The sequence below is a fragment of the Rhinoderma darwinii genome, chromosome 4 (assembly GCF_050947455.1).
Source record: "Rhinoderma darwinii isolate aRhiDar2 chromosome 4, aRhiDar2.hap1, whole genome shotgun sequence".
NCBI lineage: Eukaryota > Metazoa > Chordata > Amphibia > Anura > Rhinodermatidae > Rhinoderma > Rhinoderma darwinii.
Window position 1 is genome coordinate 239529277 of NC_134690.1, and position 23758 is coordinate 239553034.

At 40.9% G+C, this 23758-nt stretch overlaps 1 protein-coding gene across 1 annotated transcript in view; it reads right to left on the reverse strand.

Moving 5' to 3' along the window:
* Positions 1-23758, reverse strand: part of ROS1 (ROS proto-oncogene 1, receptor tyrosine kinase) — a 223311-nt gene that overhangs the window by 132384 nt on the left and 67169 nt on the right. The window contains exons 14-18 of the mRNA XM_075863703.1: positions 23070-23261; positions 16030-16130; positions 12691-12905; positions 12118-12281; positions 9663-9828 (exon numbers count right to left, since the gene is read on the reverse strand). Of these exons, the coding sequence (XP_075719818.1) occupies positions 9663-9828; positions 12118-12281; positions 12691-12905; positions 16030-16130; positions 23070-23261 (838 nt within the window). The remainder of the gene's footprint in view (positions 1-9662; positions 9829-12117; positions 12282-12690; positions 12906-16029; positions 16131-23069; positions 23262-23758) is intronic.

The window sequence follows — 23758 nt, forward strand, 5'->3', positions numbered from 1 at the left end:
CGGTGTGGAATAACAGGGAGAAGGAAATAACCCTGAAAACTTGACCTGTTCTTCTTCCGTCTCTGCTCAGTTTCTGACTTTAGTAACTCTCCTCTCCCGCTCTCTGACCACAACCTTCTCTCCTTTACTATCAAATATTCTCTGCCTCCTCAGGTCATCACTACGTATCAGACATACAGAAATCTACATGCCATTAACACTCAGAAACTCATAGACAGTCTACAGTCCTCATTGTCCCCTATCTCTTCCCTCTCCTGTCCCAATCTGGCTGCCAAACATTACAGTAAAAATGCATTGGACGAAGCAGCCCCCCCCTACACTCTGAACCACCCGAAAAAGACGATGACAACCCTGGCACATGCTTCAATCCCGCTTTCTTCAGCGGTGCTTGAGATGTTCCGAACGTCTGTGGAGAAAATCGCATTTGGCTGCAGATTTCCTTCATTATAAATTTATGCTCAAAATGTACAACTCTGCCCTTCACAGACCCAAACAAGTCTATTTCACCTATCTCATCTCCACACTATCTAATAATCCAAAACGCTTCTTTGATACTTTTCACTCCCTCCTTAGTCTTAAAGTGCAGACACCGATCACAGATCTCAGCACTGAAGACCTGGCCACTTATTTTAAAGTTAAAATTGACAAAATCCGGGATGATATTATCTCCCAGTCCCTTAGTATAACCGATTCCCTTCCCTCTCGCACTCCCTCTTCCTCACTTTCAGCATTTGACCCAATAACAGAAGTCACTAAGTCCTAAGCTCCTCTCTTCTTCTCGTCCCACTACCTGTCCTAGTGATCCTATCCCCTCACAACTCCTCCAGTCCCTCTCCCCAGCTGTCACTAATCATTAAAATATTTAACCTCTCTCTTTCTTCTGATATCTTTCCCTCCTCTTTTAAACATGTCATTATTAACCCATTACTGAAACCAGCTCTTGACCCATCTAGCACGACTAACTACCGACCAGTCTCTAATCTGCCCTTAATCTCCAAACTCCTGGAACGCTTGGTCTACTCTTGCCTTATCCGCGCTCTCTCTGCTAACTCCTTTCTAGACCCCTTACAATCTGGTTTCAGCACTCTACACTCCACAGAGACTGCCCTTACTAAAGTCTCAAATGATCTCTTGGCGGCTAAATCTAACGGCAAATACTCTCTACTGATTCTTCTGGATCTCTCTGCAGCCTTTAACACTGTAGACCACAAACCCCTACTTAACATGCTCCACTCTATTGGCCTCAAGGACGCTGCTTTCTCTTTGTTTTCCTCCTATCTCTCTGACCGCTCGTTCAGTGTGTCATTTGCTGGTTCTACTTCTTCTCCTTATCCACTTTTTATCGGGGTTCCTTAGGGATCAGTCCTAGGTTCGCTTCTCCTTTCTCTCTACACAGCCCCTATTGGACAAACCATCACCAGATTTGGCTTCCAGTACCATCTCTACGCTGATGACACCCAATTATATGCCTCTTCCCGTGACATCACCCCTGCTCTAATACAAAACACCAGTGATTGTCTGTCCGCTGTCTCTAACATCATGTCCTCTCTCTATCTGAAACTGAATGTTTCTAAAACTGTGCTCTCACCCACAGAGCTCTCCACAGTGCTGCACCTCCTTACATCTCCTCCCTCATCTACCATGTCTACCAGCCTACTCCTGCTCTACATTCTGCCAACGGCCTTAGATTAAAATCCTCCATAATCCGAACCTCCCTCTCCTGTCTCCAAGATTTTTCCCGTGCTGCTCCAGTCCTCCGGAATGTGCTACCACAGACAATCAGATTAATTCCCAACATCCACAGTTTTACATGTGCACTGAAAACACATCTTTTTAGACAGGCGTATAACATTCCCTAATCGGACTCCTTTCCTTTGCCACATTAGTCATCAGAATAAGATTCCCTCACACTCCTTGCACCCTAATGCACTTCATGTCCGTCAGACACGGATACTGGCTGGTGACCGGCTCATGCAGCATCATGTGTACCACCCCATGTGTATAAAAGATGGCTGGACCATTGTACTGAACAAACACTTTTAAATTTTATGTCTCCCTTATTTCCTCATAGATTGTAAGCTCTTGCGAGCAGGGTCCTCAATCCTATTGTTTGGATTGTAAATTAGCTTTGTCACTATGTAATGTCTGATATTGTCTGTTTATGTTCCCTTTAAATTGTAAAGTGCTGCGCAATATGTTGGCGCTATATAAATCAAGATTATCATTATTATTATTATTAGGGTTACACCCTAGAATTCTTAAAGAGCTTAGTTCAGTTATTTCTGTCCCCCTTTTCATAATATTCAGAGAATCTCTAGTGACTGGTATAGTGCCAAGGGAATGGCGCAGGGCAAATGTGGTGCCTATTTTCAAAAAGGGCTCTAGGTCTTCCCCGGGTAATTATAGACCAGTAAGCTTAACATCCATCGTGGGGAAAATGTTTGAGGGGCTATTGAGGGACTATATACAGGATTATGTGACAATAAATAGCATTATAAGTGACAGCCAGCACGGTTTTACTAAGGACAGAAGTTGTCAAACTAACCTAATCTGTTTTTATGAAGAGGTGAGCAGAAGTCTAGACAGAGGGGCCGCTGTGGATTTAGTGTTTTTGGACTTTGCAAAGGCATTTGACACTGTCCCCCATAGACGCCTAATGGGTAAATTAAGGACTATAGGTTTAGAAAATATAGTTTGTAATTGGATTGAGAATTGGCTCAAGGACCGTATCCAGAGAGTTGTGGTCAATGATTCCTTCTCTGAATGGTCACCGGTTATAAGTGGTGTACCCCAGGGTTCAGTGCTGGGACCACTATTATTCAACTTATTTATTAATGATATAGAGGATGGGATTAATAGCACTATTTCTATTTTTGCAGATGACACCAAGCTATGTAATATAGTTCAGACTATGGAAGATGTTTGTGAATTGCAGGCAGATTTAAACAAACTAAGTGTTTGGGCGTCCACTTGGCAAATGAAGTTTAATGTAGATAAATGTAAAGTTATGCATCTGGGTACCAACAACCTGCATGCATCATATGTCCTAGGGGGCGCTACACTGGCGGATTCACTTGTTGAGAAGGATCTGGGTGTTCTTGTAAATCATAAACTGAATAACAGCATGCAGTGTCAATCAGCTGCTTCAAAGGCCAGCAAGATATTGTCGTGTATTAAAAGAGGCATGGACTCGCGGGACAGAGATGTAATATTGCCACTTTACAAAGCATTAGTGAGGCCTCATCTAGAATATGCAGTTCAGTTCTGGGCTCCAGTTCATAGAAAGGATGCCCTGGAGTTGGAAAAAATACAAAGAAGAGCAACGAAGCTAATAAGGGGCATGGAGAATTTAAGTTATGAGGAAAGATTGAAAGAATTAAACCTATTTAGCCTTGAAAAAAGACGACTAAGGGGGGACATGATTAACTTATATAAATATATTAATGGCACATACAAAAAATATGGTGATATCCTGTTCCTTGTAAAACCCCCTCAAAAAACAAGGGGGCACTCCCTCCGTCTGGAGAAAAAAAGGTTCAAGCTGCAGAGGCGACAAGGCTTCTTTACAGTAAGAACGGTGAATTTATGGAATAGCCTACCGCAGGAGCTGGTCACAGCAGGGACAGTAGATGGCTTTAAAAAAGGGTTAGATAATTTCCTAGAACAAAAAAATATTAGCTCCTATGTGTAGACATTTTTCCTTCCCTTTTCCCTTCCCTTGGTTGGACTTGATGGACATGTGTCTTTTTTCAGCCGTACTAACTATGTAACTATGTAACTATGTAACTATGTAATATTCATCCATTATGTGGTTATACTAGGTGTAACCCATTAGCACATGCTGCCATCTAGTGGCTACTTGTGGTTATTATTCTACAGAATACTGATGGATTTACAGTTGAAAGTTTCACCTGGCATGAATTTATTTTAATAAAGTACAAAAAGGGTATTGTTTTCCAGTTAGTTGGCAGATATTCTCTCCTCCACCTGTCCCTATTTTCTTAAGGAAAACTCTTAGTGAACGAGTTAACATAAAACCATCTAATATTAAATTTTTCTTAAACCCGAGAATGCCTTTTACTTTATATGGCACACATATGGATATTTTTCATGAGAGCAAAGTGGAATATTTTCTCACTACATAATAAAGGTAATAACAACAATACATCTATTTTCTCAATTATAAATGTGATAAGCCCCCGGTGCCTGAGGTGGTCCAAATTATAAAGTTGCACCAATCACACTGATACACTGCTTTATTTAAAAAAAATAGAAAAAATAGTTTTTAAAGGTGTACATAGACTTTAAGTTGTCCAGAAAAATAAAAAGGAGGTTGGCAACTCTGACAGATATCCTGAAAGCCATATACCATATGGATAATGACCATGATATAGTGCATACATTGCCCTTAGACCTCATGTACATGACTGTGCTACGACTCTGTACAACCTCCGAGTTGTACTTAGCCATAATAAGGCACCCATAGACATCTATTGGGAAATCCTAGACCTCTATATGTCTCCAATTTCATACGGAAATATCCAGAGGGAGTTTTCTGTTGGATTCAAGATCAATCAGGCAGAAAAAAATTGGCCCATGTTACATTAGACACCATTTTATGGAGATATTCACCTTTAAGTATTGCTTCTAGGGAAGAATACATGAGCGATATGACTTAGGATTCTGCGTGTGTATATGTGTGCATAGGAGACAGCATATCTATAGCACTACGACCCTATAAACTATGGATAGGATTAGATACAGTGGCTCAGCAGACAGTATCACACATGATAGGATTAGATATAGGTCTCAGCTCACTGACATTGCGGCTCCAGCGCTGGACCCAGGAAAGGTAAAAATAATTATTATTTTGCTTCTGTATGTGTTAGTAATTATTTTTGTGTGTTTGTGTTATTTTACGGTCGTTGGACTACGTTGAATTCGAGGACTACTTCAATGACAGCGTTTTTTTATTCTCAATAAATGGTTAATGAGAGGTTTGTTTTATTTTTTATTTTAATAAAATATTTTTTCTATGCGCTTGTATTTTTTTAAACTGTATTATTACCGCCTTAGTAATAGCTGCTGGCTGATTGACAGCTAACACTAAACCCCATTATTACCCCGGTACCCACCGCCACCAGGGGTACTGTGAAGAGCCGGGTACAAACCAGTACCCGAACATCTGTAGCGATGTTCGGGCACTGGGGCGGCCTCAGGCTGTTAGTATTAGGCTGGGGATGGCCCAAAACAGTGGCCCTTTCCACCCTGGTAATGCTAGGCTGCTGCTGTGTTGTATCTGGCCAGTTATGAAAATTGGGGGGGAATGCACATCGTTCTTTCCAATTATTATGTTGTTTTGTTTTTTTTAAATGATGTGGGTTTTTCATAACCAGTCAGATACAATAAAGCAGCAGCAGGCTAGCATTACAGGGGGGGGCGCTGTTTCTAGCCTTTCCCAGCCTGATATCAGCCCGCGGCTGCCCCAGTATCCGACCATCACTACAGATGGTCAAGTACTGGATTGTATCCGGCTCTTCCCGGCACCCCTGGTGGCTGTGGGTACCAGGGTAATCATGGGGGTAATCTGCACCGGCTAACACTAAGCTCCGCCTTAGTAATGGACGCTGTCAATCAGCCAGCGGCCATTACTAAGACGGTAGTAATAAAGTTTAAAAAAAACACAAAGACATAGGAAAATATTTTATTGAAATAATGAGGGTTGTGTTGGGCACAATCCTCATTAACCATGTTACTGATAATAAAAAAAAGCCATCCTCGAAGTAGTCCTCGAATCCAACGTAGTCCAACATCCGAACCTGTAAAAAAACACAACCACAAAAAAAAACTATTAGTAACACATGTGGTAGGCTTAGATACAGTGCCCATGTATGATACTGTCTGTTGGACACTGTACCTCAAGGTAGGCTTAGATACAGGGTCCAGCAGACAGTAATCTTATACAGTATAAGATTACTGTCTGCTGGAGCCTTGTATCTAAGCCTACCATGTGGTTACATAAGATGCTTAGATACAGGGCCCCAGCAGACAGTAATCTTATACAGTATAAGATTACTGTCTGCTGGGGCCCTGTATATAAGCCTACCGTGTGGGCCCTGCTTATATACAGGGCCCATCAGGCAGGATCACACATGGGCCCTGTATATAAGCCTACCACGTGATTGGCTTAGATACAGGGCCCAGCAGACAGCATCACACAATCTGTGATCCTGTCTCTTGGGCCCTCTAAGCCTGCTTTAAGTGGTTGTCCAGTCCCTACACATTGATGGCCTATCCTGAGGATAGGCCATCAATAGCTGATGGGTCGTCGGTCCGACCGGGTCCCCGCCAATCAACTGTTTTGAAGGGGCCCCAACGCTCGTATGAGAGCTGCTTCCCCTTAATTTCCCTTACTTGCTCACACTGTGAATCGCCGACACGGATTCACAGTGTGAGCAAATGACCGGAACGAAGGAGAAGCAGCTCTCGCACCAGCGCTGCGGCCCCTTCAAAACAGTTGATTGGTGGGGTCCCGGGAGTCGGACCCCGACCTATCAGCTTCAGCAGACAGGGATATTAATCTTACCCTCCTCTTCAGCCGCAGCGGAGGTACTGACTCTATCCAGGGTCGGGATGTTGTGCGCGGCGCACAGCGCTGTGACGTCAGGTCCTCCGATGCGCTCCAGAACCAGGCGGTTAAGTACTGTCAGTTACTATAGTAACAGGGGCCCGTGGCCCCAGTTACTATAGTAACTTTTTATTGATGTGGTGCGGGAGGCCGCAGACACCCCAGGCTTCAGGGCCCGGTCGCAATTGCGACCGCTGTGACCCCTATAGCTACGCTACTGTCTGAGACCCACAGCTATCTCTAGAACGGGGCCCCCTAAACTCCATTCTTCCATAGAAGTGAATGGGAGTTACGGAAACAGCATAGCAAAGCGAGCTAGGCTGTTTCTGTAGCTACAGAGTTCCGGAAACAGCATAGCTCGCCGTGCTACACTGTTTCTGCAATTTCAGTAAATTCCGTTTTATATTCACTTCTATGGGAGTTATGGAAACAGCATAGCAAAGCGAGCTAGGCTGTTTCTGTAGCTACAGAGTTCCAGAAACAGCATAGCTCGCTGTGCTACACTGTTTCTGCAATTTCAGTAAATTCAGTTTTATATTCACTTCTATGGGAGTTAGAGAAACAGCGTAGCTCAGTGAGCTCTCGACTGGTCCACAACTCCCGACCACCTAACCAGGAAGTGGCCGGGAGACAGCAGAGTCGAGTAAGCTAGAATGGGGTTTAGGGGGACCCATTCTAGAGATATGTGAGGGTCCCAGATGTGGGACCTGCATCTATCGGACATTTATGGCATATCCTGTGCATATCCTTGGTCACACTTTTAAAAACATCTGGTAGTGGGTCTTGCAGCATTTCCATATCTGAAATCATATACACTGTAGGTTTGCTGGAAGTGCAATAAAATGAATTTATTAATATTTCCATAGGGACAGTTTTTGACACTGTATAAATTGTCTCTCGCCTCATAGTAAATGTCTCTAGTACTAACGGCTGTTCCGAAACTGCCACAAATTCTATGCCACATTTGACTTGACGTTCATTAACTCTACTTTTGTAAGAAAAAATTCTGTCACACAGGTGCGATTATGAAGCCATGCCTATGCTAAACCCACACATCAACCATTTTAAAATACGAAATTCCAAAGTGTCTTTTCTCAAACAATGGTACTTAAAGAGGCTCTGTCACCACATTATAAGTGCCCTATCTCCTACATAAGGAGATGGGCGCTATAATGTAGGTGACAGTAATGCTTTTTATTTAAAAAAACGATCTATTTTCACAACGTTAGGAGCGATTTTGGTTTATGCTAATGAGTTGCTTAATGCCCAAGTGGGCGTATTTTTACTTTCGACCAAGTGGGCGTTGTACAGAGGAGTGTATGACGCTGACCAATCGGCATCATGCACTCCTCTCCATTCATTTAGACAGCAGAATCGCGTTCTTACTAGAACATGATCTGCAGCCACATACACAGCGATTCTGCTTGATTAACGTTAATCCAGTGTCCTGATAATGAATACACATGATCATCCAGCCTGGACGTCATGTGTATTCAGAATCCTGACACTTCTGACTCTTTTCTGTGAGATTTACAGCAAGGGAAACTAAATCTCGTTTACCTCCGTAATCTCGCGAGATTACGTTTCCCGTGCTGGAATCTCACGGAAAAGATTCAGAAGTGTCAGGATTCTGAATACACATGACGTCCAGGCTGGATGGTCATGTGTATTCATTATCAGGACACTGTATTAACGTTAATCAAGCAGAATCGCTGTGTATGTGGCTGCAGATCGTGTAGTAAGAACGAGATTCTGCTGTCTAAATGAATGGAGAGGAGTGCATGATGCCCATTGGTCAGCGTCATACACTCCTCTGTACAACGCCCACTTGGTCGAAAGTAAAAATACGCCCACTTGGGCATTAAGCAACTCATTATCATAAACCAAAATCGCTCCTAACGTTGTGAAAATAGATCGTTTTTTTAAATAAAAAGCACTGCTGTCACCTACATTACAGCGCCGATCTCCTTATGTAGGAGATAGGGCACTTATAATGTGGTGACAGAGTCTCTTTAATGGTGATTAATAAACATGGCACATGCAATCTGCTATAATTTTCATTCTCTCTTGCACCAGTTTGTCACTCTGATAAACCTGCCCCTATGCTTCATCAGCCAAGGGTTTAGTTGGTGATATGGGGGGCTAAGATTAAAGCCTGTAGAAGGAAACGTACCCTAAATTTATGTTACTGCTACAAATCTTGCCATAGAATAGCCTATAAATGGAGCACATTTGATAGTATTCTGCTACTGTAATAACAGGTAGGACAATATTTTATTATTCTCAGATTTTTTGAAACACATTCCATATAAGGATAAATGGCTTTTAAAAGAATAAAATATATAATTACAATACTTTTATTCTGTTACATTTGTCTCATTTTCTCTCACCTGCGCAAAACTGTACCCTCTATCACCTTTTACTGAATTGTTTTAACAAGTATCCCTGCTTGATTTACTCCTAAGGTTAAGGGCACTTAAAGCGACACCGGCAGAGAATTTGTCAGGTTATAACTATAAAAGATCTATTGTTTGACTAGATCAATGACAGCATTTAGTTATTAACACAAGTTAACTTTTTGGTTCTGTGTCTCCGTATCTATGGGCACTTTGGCAACATATCAAGGTAATATGAAATGATTTTGCTCACAAACAAGTCAGCAAGTATGGAAGACATGAGAGACTATTACAAGCCTAAACCTCTGCAACAATGCATCCAATGTATCAATGACCCTAACACAACAATTTGTGTCAGTTATGGAAAAAGATAAAATATAAAAACAATGCATTTCAGAAATGACAGGAAATTTTGTATGTTCATAATGGGAATGCCTTCTGCTCGAAGTAAAAGGCAAATCAATGGCATTCGATCACCCACATTTAATGTGGAACAAAGCCAATTAATATGAATGGGTATGAGCCAAAAATATATTCTACAAATGTGAGCCAGCAGTCTTCAATTCAATATAATTTAGGAATATGATAGAAGATAAGTGTTAACCCTATGAATTAATATTAAAAGGTTAATGTAATACCTCCTTGTGGTGCACGAAGAGTTAGTAAGGTTGTAGGTCCCCTTGCCCAATATGTGAAGGGAGTCACAGCAAAATCAAATTCTGTATATGGTTCCAGTCCTTTCACAGTATAGAATGCTTCAGTAAATGTTTCAGGTGTAAGACAGTTGTCATATTTTGATCCGAGCTTATAAAAAATAAAGATATGGATAATGCATGGATTATTTGCATGGTCAGTCATAGATTCATTGTAATGACAAAACTGCTTATATGGACAGAATTATTCAATGAGATTATGTACTACGTTGTTCAGCTCCATAGACAGGGATATAACTACCAGCATTGTATGATCATGACAGTATGATGGTATTCTACTGAGTGGAATTACTACATGGCACTATTGTGATACATCAATGTGTGGGGAAAATTTAGGTTGTGGAACGGTAGTACTTTCTTAATTTGATGATAAATGGGTTTTCCAAGATACATTTTTATATTGCCAATTAACCTAAGGTCTACTCCGCTCTAGCTTTGTAATGTACTTACTTTTTTTTAAATGCCAGCCTTGAAGTCGTTTCTGTAGTCTTACGTAAATAATGCCAATTTCACACGAGCGTCATATGGGCGCATTTCGGGCCATTTTAGTGCCGCAAATCAAGGTGCAATAGTGGGTCTGATGTGCTGAACTGTCACAATCCGTGGGTATGTGCACCCACTAGGCTGCACTGCCGTAGAGGAGTAGCAGCTGTTCAAACAACAGTCCGAGTACAAGAGTACCTTTAATAGTCCAGACAGTAATGGAGGCTCGGTACAGATGAACTTGCAGACACCAGACGTGGTGTATATCAGCAAGCGTGACAAGTGGCACAACACGACTCCAAGAGTTTAAGGCACAAGAACAAATATAGCATGGGACACAGGATACAGGTAGCAGGGCACGGGAACAACGGGAACAGGATAACACTAAGGGACCATTTGCTAAGACTAACATGGGTAAACACAACAATGCTCAGGCAAGGAGTAAAGGGGCAGGGCGTTCATGGGCTAATTAATGATTATTTTCCTGTGCGCGCGCTGGCCCTTTAAGGCCAGCCACGAGCATACGCGCGCACCCTACGGGACACAGCAGAATTGAGTGGAAGCACAGATCCATGGCTGTAGCTGTTGGGGGGTGAGTAATCCCAACGGTCCGCAGACGTGGACGCTACATGAACTATGAGCTTATAATGCTACGAGTTGGGATTTTCAGGAGCATAATATGACCACAGAAATGCGCCTGAATGACGCTCGTGTGAAACTGGCCTAAAGCCTATTTACTGTATTGTACAACTTTTCTAGTATATTTTGTTCAATTTCTTCACCATTTTAATTATGTCTGCTTCTTGTCAGTGAATGGAAACATTTATTGTTTACATTCAGATGCCGTAAATCCCTCCTCATCGTCCCATACTCACACACATGATGATCACGGTACACTGAAGCAAAAAGGTATGTATAGTAATCCCCGGCTCTTAACTCAATATAAATTATGTTTAACCAAAGCAGGTAAAAATTATATGTTAGGTGAAATCCTTAACACCCCAAAGTAGATACAAACAGATATGTAAATTTTACCGCTCAGACAGTCATTTAGAAGGGCAGTCCAACAGTATTTTCAGAGGGTCCCCTCCAAAAATACTGTTGGATGGCTGGACTGCCTTTCTAAATGACTGTCTGAGCGGTAAAATTTACTTATCTGTTTGGATCTGGGTAAACTGTATCAAAGTTCTTACCCTAAAATCAGGGACATGAATGACTGAATACGGGAATATAGCCAAACTAGAATATTTCAATTCACTGAACATTTCTGTCACTGGTATTAATTTAAAAATGTGCAGTTTTGCTTTGGCAGTTTCCATGTATTCCAATGCATTATAAGCTGCTGGATGCCTTTGGCTATTTATTCCATCAGACAGATCTCCCTATTGGCTCAGTATCCAGCCTCTTCAGTCATCTCCTAAAAGTTCATCTAAGCGGAATTCTGATCAAATTAAAGTTGATTTTGTTTGTATCGATGATGATTTAGCTTAGATGAGCTATCAGGATAAGACAGGAGGGGATGAAGACTGAGCCGATAGGGAGCTTGTCTGACAGAATTGATAGTGAACGGTATCCAGCAGCTTGTAGTGTATTGGAATTATTAATTTAAACCAACTACAGAAATCTTTTTATTTTATCACACAATAGATGTAATAAAAAATGATGCTAAGATCTCTATAGCCTTTAAGGCAGCTGTATAAGAGTTGTAGCATTTTGTTATAATAATACTATAACAACTTCAAGTCGTTTTCTCATCTCGGAATGGGGGTAAGAGGACTAATACCTATTAGACCTATTTATTACAAATCATATGGATATGCTATAAGTGTCTAAAATGGGAACCCCCTTCAATATTATAATTTTGTAAGTATAAAACGGTGATGTTAGCAATGTATACCAGCTCCTGTAGCACTGCAGACGCCACACAATAGAATAATGTTCCATATTCTGTATTTGATGTCTCCGTCCATAGGATAATAAAATCAGAATAATTTCCTCTGATTTCAAAGGAGGAGCCTAAAATAATGTCAGGTATCACTTTAGGGGCATACGAGAAATTGCCTGTAAATCAGAAATTTGGTGATTAAACATCATTAACCATATATGTATGCTGCTCTTACCCTTATGTTACTCTTGTATGTATGTTACTTTTACTAAGTGTATGTATGATATATGTTACTCTCTAAGGACCAGCGATTGTAAAAACCTACTATGTCGCACTGGGATTACTCCACGCTGCACTTAAAACTATGGATAATAACTTTTGGCGGTCGAATAATGATAGTTTTTACGATAGTAATGAAGATTCACATTGCTTAAAATGCTATTGAGGCGTGCAGATATGGTGAATGAGAGCCCCCTCCCATTCAGCAATGGACAGCTTATTTATTTATGTCATTTTATGTACTATTATATAATACTATTAATTAATAATTAGGAAAAAAATCTACCTCTCATTGTTTCCACTTACCTGGCAATGGTTTAAGAGCATTTAGTCCCAGTATAAAGCTTGTGAACTCTGCAGGTTGGGATATAGTAGTATAAGAAGTTTGGTTGACCTCTTGCACAGTAATATATTTCTGCTCATTGATCCAAAAGAGCCGATAGCAATGGAAAATTAAAGCATGCTGGGAAATTTCTGAATAACCCCATGATGCAAATTCTGTGACTTTCACATCAAAAGTTCTATAAAAAGAAAAAATAATAGCCAAAGTAAAAAAGTAACACATATCCTGGTCTATAGGGAATACTTGGGCCACATTCACCATGCCGTTTCTGAAAATCTGCAACAGAGTACTGTACAATGCATATGAATGGGGGGGGGGGGGAACCTGCGCACATTTGACGGCATGTTGTGGATTTTTTTTAATCTTTAGCATTCTCAATCTGTTGCAGAGTTCGTCCACACTTTGCAAAGTAAAGGGTGAAATCCCCACATACAATTTTGCTGCAGATCTCAGACCATTCCCACAGTGGAAATTTTCCACTATATGTCAACATGGCCTTAAAGATCTCCTCCACCTAAGGCCTCATGCACACTTCCGTCGGCCATCGTACAGCCGCTAATGAAGGATCCGTGAAACACGGACCGCACATGGATCGCTAACGTGTGCAGTCCGTTGTTTCACTGACCAAATGAATGAAAAGGCCGAGACTGTTCCATCAAAAACAGACAGGAGTAGGACCGTTAAAACAACGGAAGTGTGCATGGCCCCATTGAGATTAATGTGTCTGGGTGCTATCAGTTAAAAAAACGGATATCACCTCAAGAAAATAACTAAAGTGGGCATGAGCCCTAAAAAGATATTATGTGCTCAGCAATGTTTCTCTTCTCTGTAAGGCCACTTTAGGGTCAATTCACACAGAGTTTTTTGTCACGTTTTTTGATGCGGAAACCGCGTCGGAAAACGCACCAAAAATTTGCCAAAAATGCCTCCCATTGATTTCAATGGGAGGCGGAGGCGTTTTTTCCCCAAGAGCGTAAAAACCATCTCGCGGGAAAAAGAAGCGACATGCCTTATCTTCGGGCGTTTACGTCTCTGACCTCCCATTGACATCAATGGGAGGCAGAGAAAGCGTATATTTTGCTGCGTAAAACACGGCAAACAGCGTGAAGGCAGATCAAAATCTGCCTCAAAATTCCAAACTGAATTTTGAGGCAGAATTTTCTGCCTGCAAAAAAACTCAGTGTGAACATACCTGTGAAGGATGGTTTATTTGCTTATATTCTCTGTATGAAATTACATTGTGAATTATCAAGCAGGATGCCGAATTACTAAGATATGTAATATGTGAAAGTGATGATAATGTTTAAATAATTTAGTTTCGTGCAGCAGCCATCTTGTCTGGAGTTCCCATCTTGGTTTTATTGTAGTGAATAGAAAAGTCATTGTTCCTTTAATACAAGTAATGTTGATTTCATATGTTTTATCTTTGACCTTGTAGGGAGTGAGATGGGAGGATGGCAAGTATGCGTGAAGGAAGGTCTCCCCCCATCTCCACGGGAACATTCTGTCCAAAAGAGATAAGGCCACCTAATGTGTGAAGAATTATAATGATGTATCTGGGATGTATTTTATTGTATGCTTTTTACTGAATAACAAATATTGTCACATTGTCTCTGATTGGTTAATCTCAAGCCTACACCCCTTCTGAATTTCAGTTTAACAGTTTGAGTCTGGTAATAAATCCTTCAGAGGAGTATTTTTGAGCATATCAGCAGCGTCTGTGTGTTTTCTTCTCCTCTCTCGATATATATCGGTGAAATATCCTAATTAGGATACTGACTAATGGAGTCTGGCCTTGAGAGTCTGTTTGGACTTGTCTAAATTTCAGTCTAATATATTTTGAGCCATTGATTTCCACGACATACCCTTACACGCCAGTATTTTAGTCAGTATTTAGCTTCAGTATTTGTAAGCCAAAACCAGGAGACAAACCTACACATGAAAGTATAATGGAAAGATTTGTACCTCTTCTGTGTTTAGGACCCACTCCTGGTTTTGGCTCCCAAACACTGATGCAAAAAATACTGACCAAATACGGACCAAAATACTGCCATGTGAAACTGGCCTAGGTGGATGGTGGGAAGTTTCAGCTATTAAGTTTCAGCAGTGCTCTCCGCGCTATCACACAGTTCAGAGCGGGAGCGACCCACACATCAGAGCAGCTCTGCGGCCAGCACTGAACATCCAGTCACTTCATTTGCTTATATGGAGGGCGCATTCCAAAATCTAGAACAATAGCTAAAGGTGCTGGAACTATACTTTATATATTGTTTGGCTCCTTTAGTATAGCCAAGACAGCTTACGATGCAGGCATAGTCCTCATATCACTGAGTCATCATACAGTGATGCCTATTTTATAGGATACAGGAAATATTATTTGGAGCTAATGGTATCAAGCTTCTATGTCTATATATACTAAGGCCACCGCATAGGGGCGACAATTACGTCCCATATAACTCTATATTCACTCTAATCATATAGTTATTTCCCAAACCTATCTTTACTATGAATTATACACCTAGAACAAATTCTAGGTGTTATTATTGATACAAGTGATAAATCTTAAAAATACCTGCAACAATTATGCAAAATATCGTAAAACATTACATTTATCATGATGCAGTACAGTTAGGCACAAATTGTTTATAAAGGCTTATTTTTGTCCCATTATAGTGCAGAATTGGGGGTTCACTACACTTGCTATATTCATACTGATATCAGACATTTTAATCATATTTTGTTTATGTAATGAGACAATTCAATGAAGTTTATTATTTTCATATTTTTTGTTAATATAACAACAAACTAGTCTTCCTTTCCCCTTCCTAGTATTACTTATTGTATATATATTTTGGTGGTGTACACCTTGTGTGGTTCATCCTATCCATATTCGATTTTCTAATTGAGAGGGTAGTTACAAACCTTTTCTATATCACACACAACCTGTGGACAGGTGTGGCGCTATTTTTGGAAGAATTCAGCCATGTTTTTGTAATCCGGGCTACCCCCTTCAAAGTGTAATTCATAGCAAAAGATTAAATGTTTTGAAATTTTTGGTTAAAGATTGGACCTTCTAAACTGCTCACACAAATCTATATCCGCAGAGGATCCCCTGATTCTGAGATTGAAAGGTGTTGCTCTGATCCATACAGTTGAAAACATTGGTCCCAACATAGTGAGACAGGCTGTCCGGGCTGGGTGCCATAGCCAGCTCTCCTACAACCCTGTTGCATCCACAGTTAACTGAGCTTTAAACAAGTATTGATAGGGTATAATTGTGATAATTGCAAGGACTCCCTTACCCCTCTTTGCGTATATATGCATGGTACATATTGATATGCAACCCATTCTTAATAAGCCAGTACATTTGTCCATCTTCGAGGTTTAGTGTTAGAGACACCACCTGTAAATAATATATTAAACAGAATATTACATTTTGAGTTGAAAAAGAAAATACAACCTAAGTATTTATTCTCATTTCATATACTGTTTCTAAGTTTAGTCATAACCATCATTAATAAACACATCACAGATTGATGGCGCATTAAATTGTTTAGGTACCCCTATTCTCTACAACTTTAACTATACTCATTTCTGCTCATTTGTGATTTTGATATCCATGTTTATTAAACATACAAAAGCCAATCATATCATAAATGAAATCTAGAACATCCAAGTAGACCATAACAGGGTATCTGAACATGAGCTGTCTAACCCCTCTTTAAAGAGTTTAGGAAACCCAGTTTCGTAAACCCTATTAAGGAATTCTGAGTTAAAAGAGGGGGTCCCCTGTTCAGGATCCTCATCTCTTGGCCAGAGTGGAGAACAGTTACAGAGAGTGCTTCTCGCTCTGAAGGATGTGTCCTGTGTTACACAGACAACCCATTGATGTGAATAGGCAAAAAAAGGCTTATTTTTGTTTTGTGTATAGCTGTTTTAGTTAATGGGCCATTTATGGGTTGTCTGCAATCTTGCTTCCTTCTTCCCCTCTGTTATGGCTCCCCTAATGCAGCCTACATTCCCATCATACCTCTGACTTAGCAGAAGAAGAGATGGCAGAGTCTCATCACACTGCACTGAGCCCTATCTAAGTGCAGCAAGTGATAGATCAGCATCTCAGAACTTCTCTCCCCACACTGCAAAGTCTCAGTGTATCCTATGTGATGCTGCTTCAGCCTGTCTCTCCTGCCTCCTGCTTGTAATAGATTTATCCATGTCAGCCCTTACAAGCAGGAGTCAGGGGAGAGCAGTGTGGAGATGCATCTCAGAAATACACTGGACTCTCTGCACACAGCAGTCACAGATAGTATAAACAGTTATGTGAGTCAGGGGAGTTTTATTACCCTGAAGCTAATCATTGTAACGACTCCCCTATTATATCACTGCTCTCCTGCTTCCTTAGATGGGGCAGAAATGATCTCTTCAGCAGCACTATATGTATGGGGGACATACAGAGAAACCGAGAGCTGCCAGGCGGGATTTGATAGGTGATGATGTAATCATGTAGTTCACAGGAACTTATCTACACCTCCTGTCTACACATGAGAGCATGTCTATTCTGGTTGTCAGACTAAGATCAGATGACATAGCTGCCCAAAATAAAAGGGTTCAAAGTATATAGATGCAACTGAGCTGGGAAGAAACAAGTGACACTGCTGGAATATTGCTGGTGAATTAACATGATCTGTGCAAAACAAAAAAATGCTGGAGTGGTTCTTAACCCCTTCCCGACATTTGCCGTACATGTACGTCATGGAAAGCATTGACTTCCCGCATCTTGCCGTACATGTACGCCGAATGTTTGGGACCGGCTCAGAAGCTGAGCCGGTGCCATGATCACCGGATCTCAGCTGTATCTTACAGCTGACATCCGGCTGTAACGGCGGGGACCGAAATTAGCTTCGATCCCCGCCATTAACCCCTTAAGTGCAGCGCTCAAACGCGATCGCTGCACTTAAGGTGTTTGCAGCTCATCGGAACCCCAGTAATGAAATTGCCGGGGTTCCGGTGGCTGCAATGGCAACCGGAGGCCTAATACTGGCCTCCCGGTCTGCCTAGCACCGAAGCCGGTCAAGATCCGCCCGTAGCTGCCGGCAAGATGGCGCCGGGTCAGGAACTGATCCGGTGTAATCAGCGGTGGAAGTCAGCTGTACTGTACAGCTGACATCCACCTGTAACGGCAGGAACCGGAGCAAGCTCCGATCCCTGCCATTAACCCCTTCGATGCAGCAATCGAAAGCGATTGCTGCATCGTAGCGGTTACTAGCAGATCGCCAGCCCTGACAGGCAATCAGGACTGGCGACTGCTGTTATGGCAACAGGAGACACAATGGTCTCCTGCTCTGCCATTATGGAAGCCGATTTAGGCCCCGCCGGGAGGCGAAGCCTAATCGGCTTGCTGTCAGTGAATGACTGACAGATCGAATACATTGCACTACATAGGTAGTGCAATGTATTAGAAAAAAAAAAATCTGACCGTTGGACCTTCAAGTCCCCTAGTGGGACTTGAGAAAAAGTGTAAAAAAAGTATAAAAAAGTGTAAAAAAAAGTGAAAAAAATAAAGTAGAGTACAGTAAAAGTTTCAAGTAATCAAATAAAACACAATCCCCCTTTTACTCTTATCAAGTCCTTGAAAAATAATAATAAACCATATGTATTTGGTATCGCCACGACCGTAACGACCGGAGGTATCAAAATATTATATTTATTGCAGGCGGTGAACAGCGTAAAAAAAAAACTTAAAAAACTTTACCAGAGTTTCTGTTTTTTGGTCACTTTGCCCTACAAATATTAGAATAAAAAGTGATCAAAAAGTCGCACGTATCCAAAAATGGTACCTATAAAAACTATAGCTCGTCCCGCAAAAAACAAGCCCTCATACATCTCCGTCGACAAAAAAATTAAAAAGTTATGGTTCTCACAACTTGGCGACAGAAAAAATACATTATTTTTACAAAAGTAATTTTATTGTGCAAAAAGTTGTAAAATATGAAAAAGTTCTATAAATTAGGTATCGCCGGAATCGTACTGACCCACAGAATAAAGTTAACATGTAGTTTATAACGCATGGTGAACGCTGTATAAAAAAAACCCGAAAAAAGCTGTGCCAGAATTGCGTTTTTTTGTTTACCTGACATCCCAAAAAATAGGATAAAAGGTGATCAAAAAGTTGCATGTACCCCAAAATGGTACCAATAATAACTACAGCTCGTCCCGCAACAAACCAGCCCTACCGCTACGTCTATGAAAAATAAAATTAGTTATGGCTCCAATAAGTCAGGAAATAAAAAAATATGCAGTTGTGCCCGAGGGGAACATTTCTTCTGTTTGAAGAGGCGATTTATCAAGGACCTAAAATTAGGGAACCAGGAAAGGGAGGGCCCAAACATATCCGCTGGAAGCGACGGTGCCCGTATTATACCAGGACAACACTTCCTAGCAAAATTCCCCAAACTACAAAGGCGCGGAGTGTGGACCAAAGGGGGGATAATAAAGGACGCCATTTATCAGTGCGACACCGGCCTGTGCGGAAAGGATTGCTTCACAGCGTAACACACATCTATGGATTATTTTATTGTTTTTTTTTACCCCATTATTATACCACCTGACTATGCCCCTTATATACTCCGCCCGGCTTACATATGCCCTACATTATAAACGGAAACACCAGTAAGACTCCAAACAAAACTACTACCAAGCAAAATCCACGCTCCAAAAGCCAAATGGCGTTTCCTCCCATCTGAACCCTACAGCGTCCCCAAACAGCAGTTTCCTTCCACATATATGGCATCGTCATACCCGGGAGAACCCTTTTAGCAATTTTTGGGGGATGTGTCTCCAGTGGCACAAGCTGGGCACGACATATTTGCCCCTGAATGGCATATCTAGGGAAAAATATAAATTTTTAATTTGCACCATCCACAGCGCATTCATTTATGGAAAAGACCTGTGGGGTGAAAATGCTCACTACACCCCTTAATAAATGCCTTGAGGGGTGCAGTTTCCAAATGGGGTCACTTCCCAGGGGTCTATTTTTATTATTTCACATCTGAGCCTCTGCAGTTGTGAACCAATACTTTGTAAATCGCCAAATTAGGCCTCAATTTTACATGGTACGCTTTCACTCCTGAGCCTGGTCGACTGTCCAGGCAAGAGATTAGGGCCACATGTAGGGGGTTTCTAAAACCAGGAAACCCAGCATAATAATTAGAGAGCTGTCTTGTTATGGTGGCACAAGCCGGGCACCACATATTGTCCACATATCTGTGGAAAAAATCCCATTTTCACTCTGCAACATCGAGTTCACACTAATTTCTACAAAACACCTGCAGGGTTAACATGCTCACTACACCCCTAGGTAAATGCATTGAGGGGTGTAGTTTCCAAAATTTGGTCACTTCTGGGGGGTTTCCACTGTTTTGGGCCCACAGGCACCCAGAAACCAATCCAGCAACATCTGCACTCCAAATTGCGGTCCTTCCCTTCTGAGCCCTGCCGTGTGCCCAAACAGCAGTTTATGACCACATATGGGGTATTGCCGTACTCGGTAGAAATTGCTTTACAAATGTTGTGGGGTTTTTTTTCCTTTATTTGTTGCAAAAATTAAAAAAAGGATTGTTTTTATTTTCACTGCCCAATTCTAATAAATTCTATGAAACATCTGTGGGGTCAAAATGCTCACTACGCCCCTAGATGAATTCCTCAAGAGGTGTAGTTTCCTAAATGGTGTCACTTTTTGGGCGTTTTCATTGTTTTTTCCCCTCAGGGGCTTTGCAAATGTGACATGGCCGCCGCAAACCATTCCTGCTCAATGTGATCTCCAAAAGCCAAATAGCGCTCTTTCCCTTCTAAGCCAAGCCGTGTCTCCAAACAGCCGTTTATTACCACATGTGGGGTATTGTTTTACTCGGAAGAAATTGCTTTACAAATTTTGTGGTGCTTTTTCTCCTTCAGTCCTTGTGGAAATGAGAAAAAATAAGCTAAACCTACATTTTCTTTGAAAAAATGTAGATTTTTATTTTCAGGGCCTACTTCCAATAATTTCTGCAAAAAAACTGTGGGGTCAAATCGCTCACTATACCCCTAGATAATTTCCTCAATGGGTGTAGTCTCCAAAATGGGGTCACTTGTGGGGGTTTCCACTGTTTTGTCTCCTCAGGGACTTCGTAAATGTGACATGGCCTCCGCAAACCATTCCTGCTAAATGTGATCTCCAAAAGCCAAATGGCACTCCATCCCTTCGAAGCCCTGTCGTGTCTCCAAACAGCCGTTTATTACCACATGTGGGGTATCGTTTTACTCGGGAGAAATTGGTTTACAAATTTTATGGTGATTTTTCTCCTTCAGTCCTTGTGGAAATGAGAAAAAATTAGCTAAACCTACATTTTCTTTGAAAAAATTTAGATTGTCATTTTCAGGGCCTATTTCCAATAATTTATGCAAAAAACCTGTTGGGTCAAAACGCTCACTATACCCCTAGATAATTTCCTCAATGGGTGTAGTTTCCAAAATGGGGTCACTTGTGAGGGGTTTCCACTGTTTTGTCCCCTCAGGGGCTTTGTAAATGTGACATGGCCTCCGCAAACCATTCCTGCTAAACTTGAGCTCCAAAAGCCAAATAGCGCTCTTTCCATTCTCAGCCCTGCCGTGTCTCCAAACAACCATTTATTACCACATGTGGGGTATTGTTTTACTCGGGAGAAATTGCTTTACAAATTTTACGGTGCTTTTTCTCCTTTAGTCCTTGTGGAAATGAGAAAAAAAATCGCTAAACCTACATTTTCTTTGAAGAAATGTTGATTTTAATTTTCACGGCCTACTTCCAATAATTTCTGTAAAACACCTGTGCGGTCAAAATGCTCACTGTACCCCTAGATAATTTCCTTGAGGTGTGTAGTTTCCCAGATGGGGTCACTTTTGGGGGATTTTGACTGTTTTGGCACCGCAAGAGCCCTTCAAACCTGACATGGTGCCTAAAATTTATTCTAACAAAAATAAGGCCCCAAAATCCACTAGGTGCTCATTTGCTTCTGAGGCCGGTGCTTCAGTCCAGTAGCAGCCTAGGGCCACATGTGGGATATTTCCTAAAACTGCAGAATCTGGGCAACAAATATTGAGTTGCATTTCTCTGGTAAAAACTTCTGTGTTACAAAAAAAATTGTACTAAAAATTTATTTCTGCAAAAAAATATGACATTTGTAAATTTCACCTCTACTTTGCTTTAATTCCTGTGACATGTGTAAAGGGTTAAGACATTTTCTAAATGCTGTTTTGAATACTTTGAGGGGTGAAGTTTTTAAAATGGGGTGACTTTTTGGCGGTTTCTAATATATAAGGCCCTCAAAGCCACTTCACAACTGAACTGGCCCCTGTAAAAATAGCCTTTTGAAATTTTCTTGAAAATGTGAGAAATTGCTGCTAAAGTTCTAAGCCTTGTGACATCATAGAAAAATAAAAGGATGTTCAAAAAACGATGCCAATCTAAAGTAGACATATGGGGGATGTTAATTAGCAACAATTTTGTGTGGTATAACTGCCTGTCTTACAAGCAGATACATTTAAATTGAGAAAAATGCTAATTTTTGCAATTTTTCGCTAAATTTTGGTGTTTTTCACAATTAAATACTGAACATATCGAGCAAATTTTGCCAGTAACTTAAAGTCCAATGTGTCACGAGAAAACAATCTCAGAATCGCTTGGATAGGTGAAAGCATTCCGGAGTTATTACCACATAAAGTGACACATGTCAGATTTGAAAAATGAGGCTCGGTCAGGAAGGTCAAAAGTGGCTAAAGAGGGAAGGGGTTAAAGATGAATGGGGTCCAAACATTATTACAGGTATGAGCAACTTTGTTTTATAAATGGATGTTGTCATAATACAATAATCATATAAATATTTAGAGAGAAAGAGAGATAGGCTGGGTTCACACTGAGTTTTTTTGCAGGCAGAAATTCTGCCTCAAAATTCTGTTTGAAAGTTTGAGGCAGATTTTCCTCTCCCTGCACACCGATTTTCGCCCGCGGCCATTGAGCGCCGCGGGCATAAAACTCAGCGAAATACGCTTTCACTGCCTCCCATTGATGTCAATGGGAGGTCAGAGGCGTAAACGCCCAAAGATCGGGCATGTCCCTTATTTCTGCCGTGAGACGGTTTTACAGCTCGCGGGAAAAAGAAGCATCCGTCTCCCATTGAAATAAATGGGAGGCATTTTCAGCCGGTTTTTGACGAGTTTTGCGGCGCGGTTTCCGCGTAAAAAAACTCATCAAAAAACTCTGTGTGAACCAAGCCTTACAGACCAAGAAGTTTTATTGAACAATATATCGAAACTAGTTTGCATTTACCTGTAAACTGGAAAACAATGATAAGTTCTGAATAATCACATGGTCCTGTCCATTCAGCCTGCTGCTCTCCACTGTGTATCCCGTTGTCCAATATAAGAAAGCATTAACAGAGTCCACTGCCAAGTCGTTCACTAGATACCTGATGGCTCTCACTGTTTCACTGGCATGTGTCCATAGGGATGTTCTGTAAATCTGTAAATGATAATAAATCCATGATAAAATAGCAGTTATCTAAAATTCATAATATAATAGATTAAATTAACTAGTTTTAATTGTTAACCGCACATTTGTAAACTCACTGAAGGGTAAACAACATTATGCTGGAAGTCATGTCAACCATCCAAATGGTCAATACAAAGACATAGCGTAAACTTAGCCAATTGCCTATATAATATATTATAATGAGCAATAATAATTATAATAAGACCAAGTTACACAGACAATAACATCTTAATAAAAAAAAAATTCCGCTTTATGACATAAGGGCAACTTACATATTTACGCTTAGTAAACAGAACCAGATTTATTATTATTTAGCATTGGCATATATATTTACACACACATATATATATATATATACACACACTACCGTTCAAAAGTTTGGGGTCACCCAGACAATTTAGTGTTTTCCATGAAAACTCACACTTATATTTGTCAAATGAGTTGCAAAATGACTACAAAATATAGTC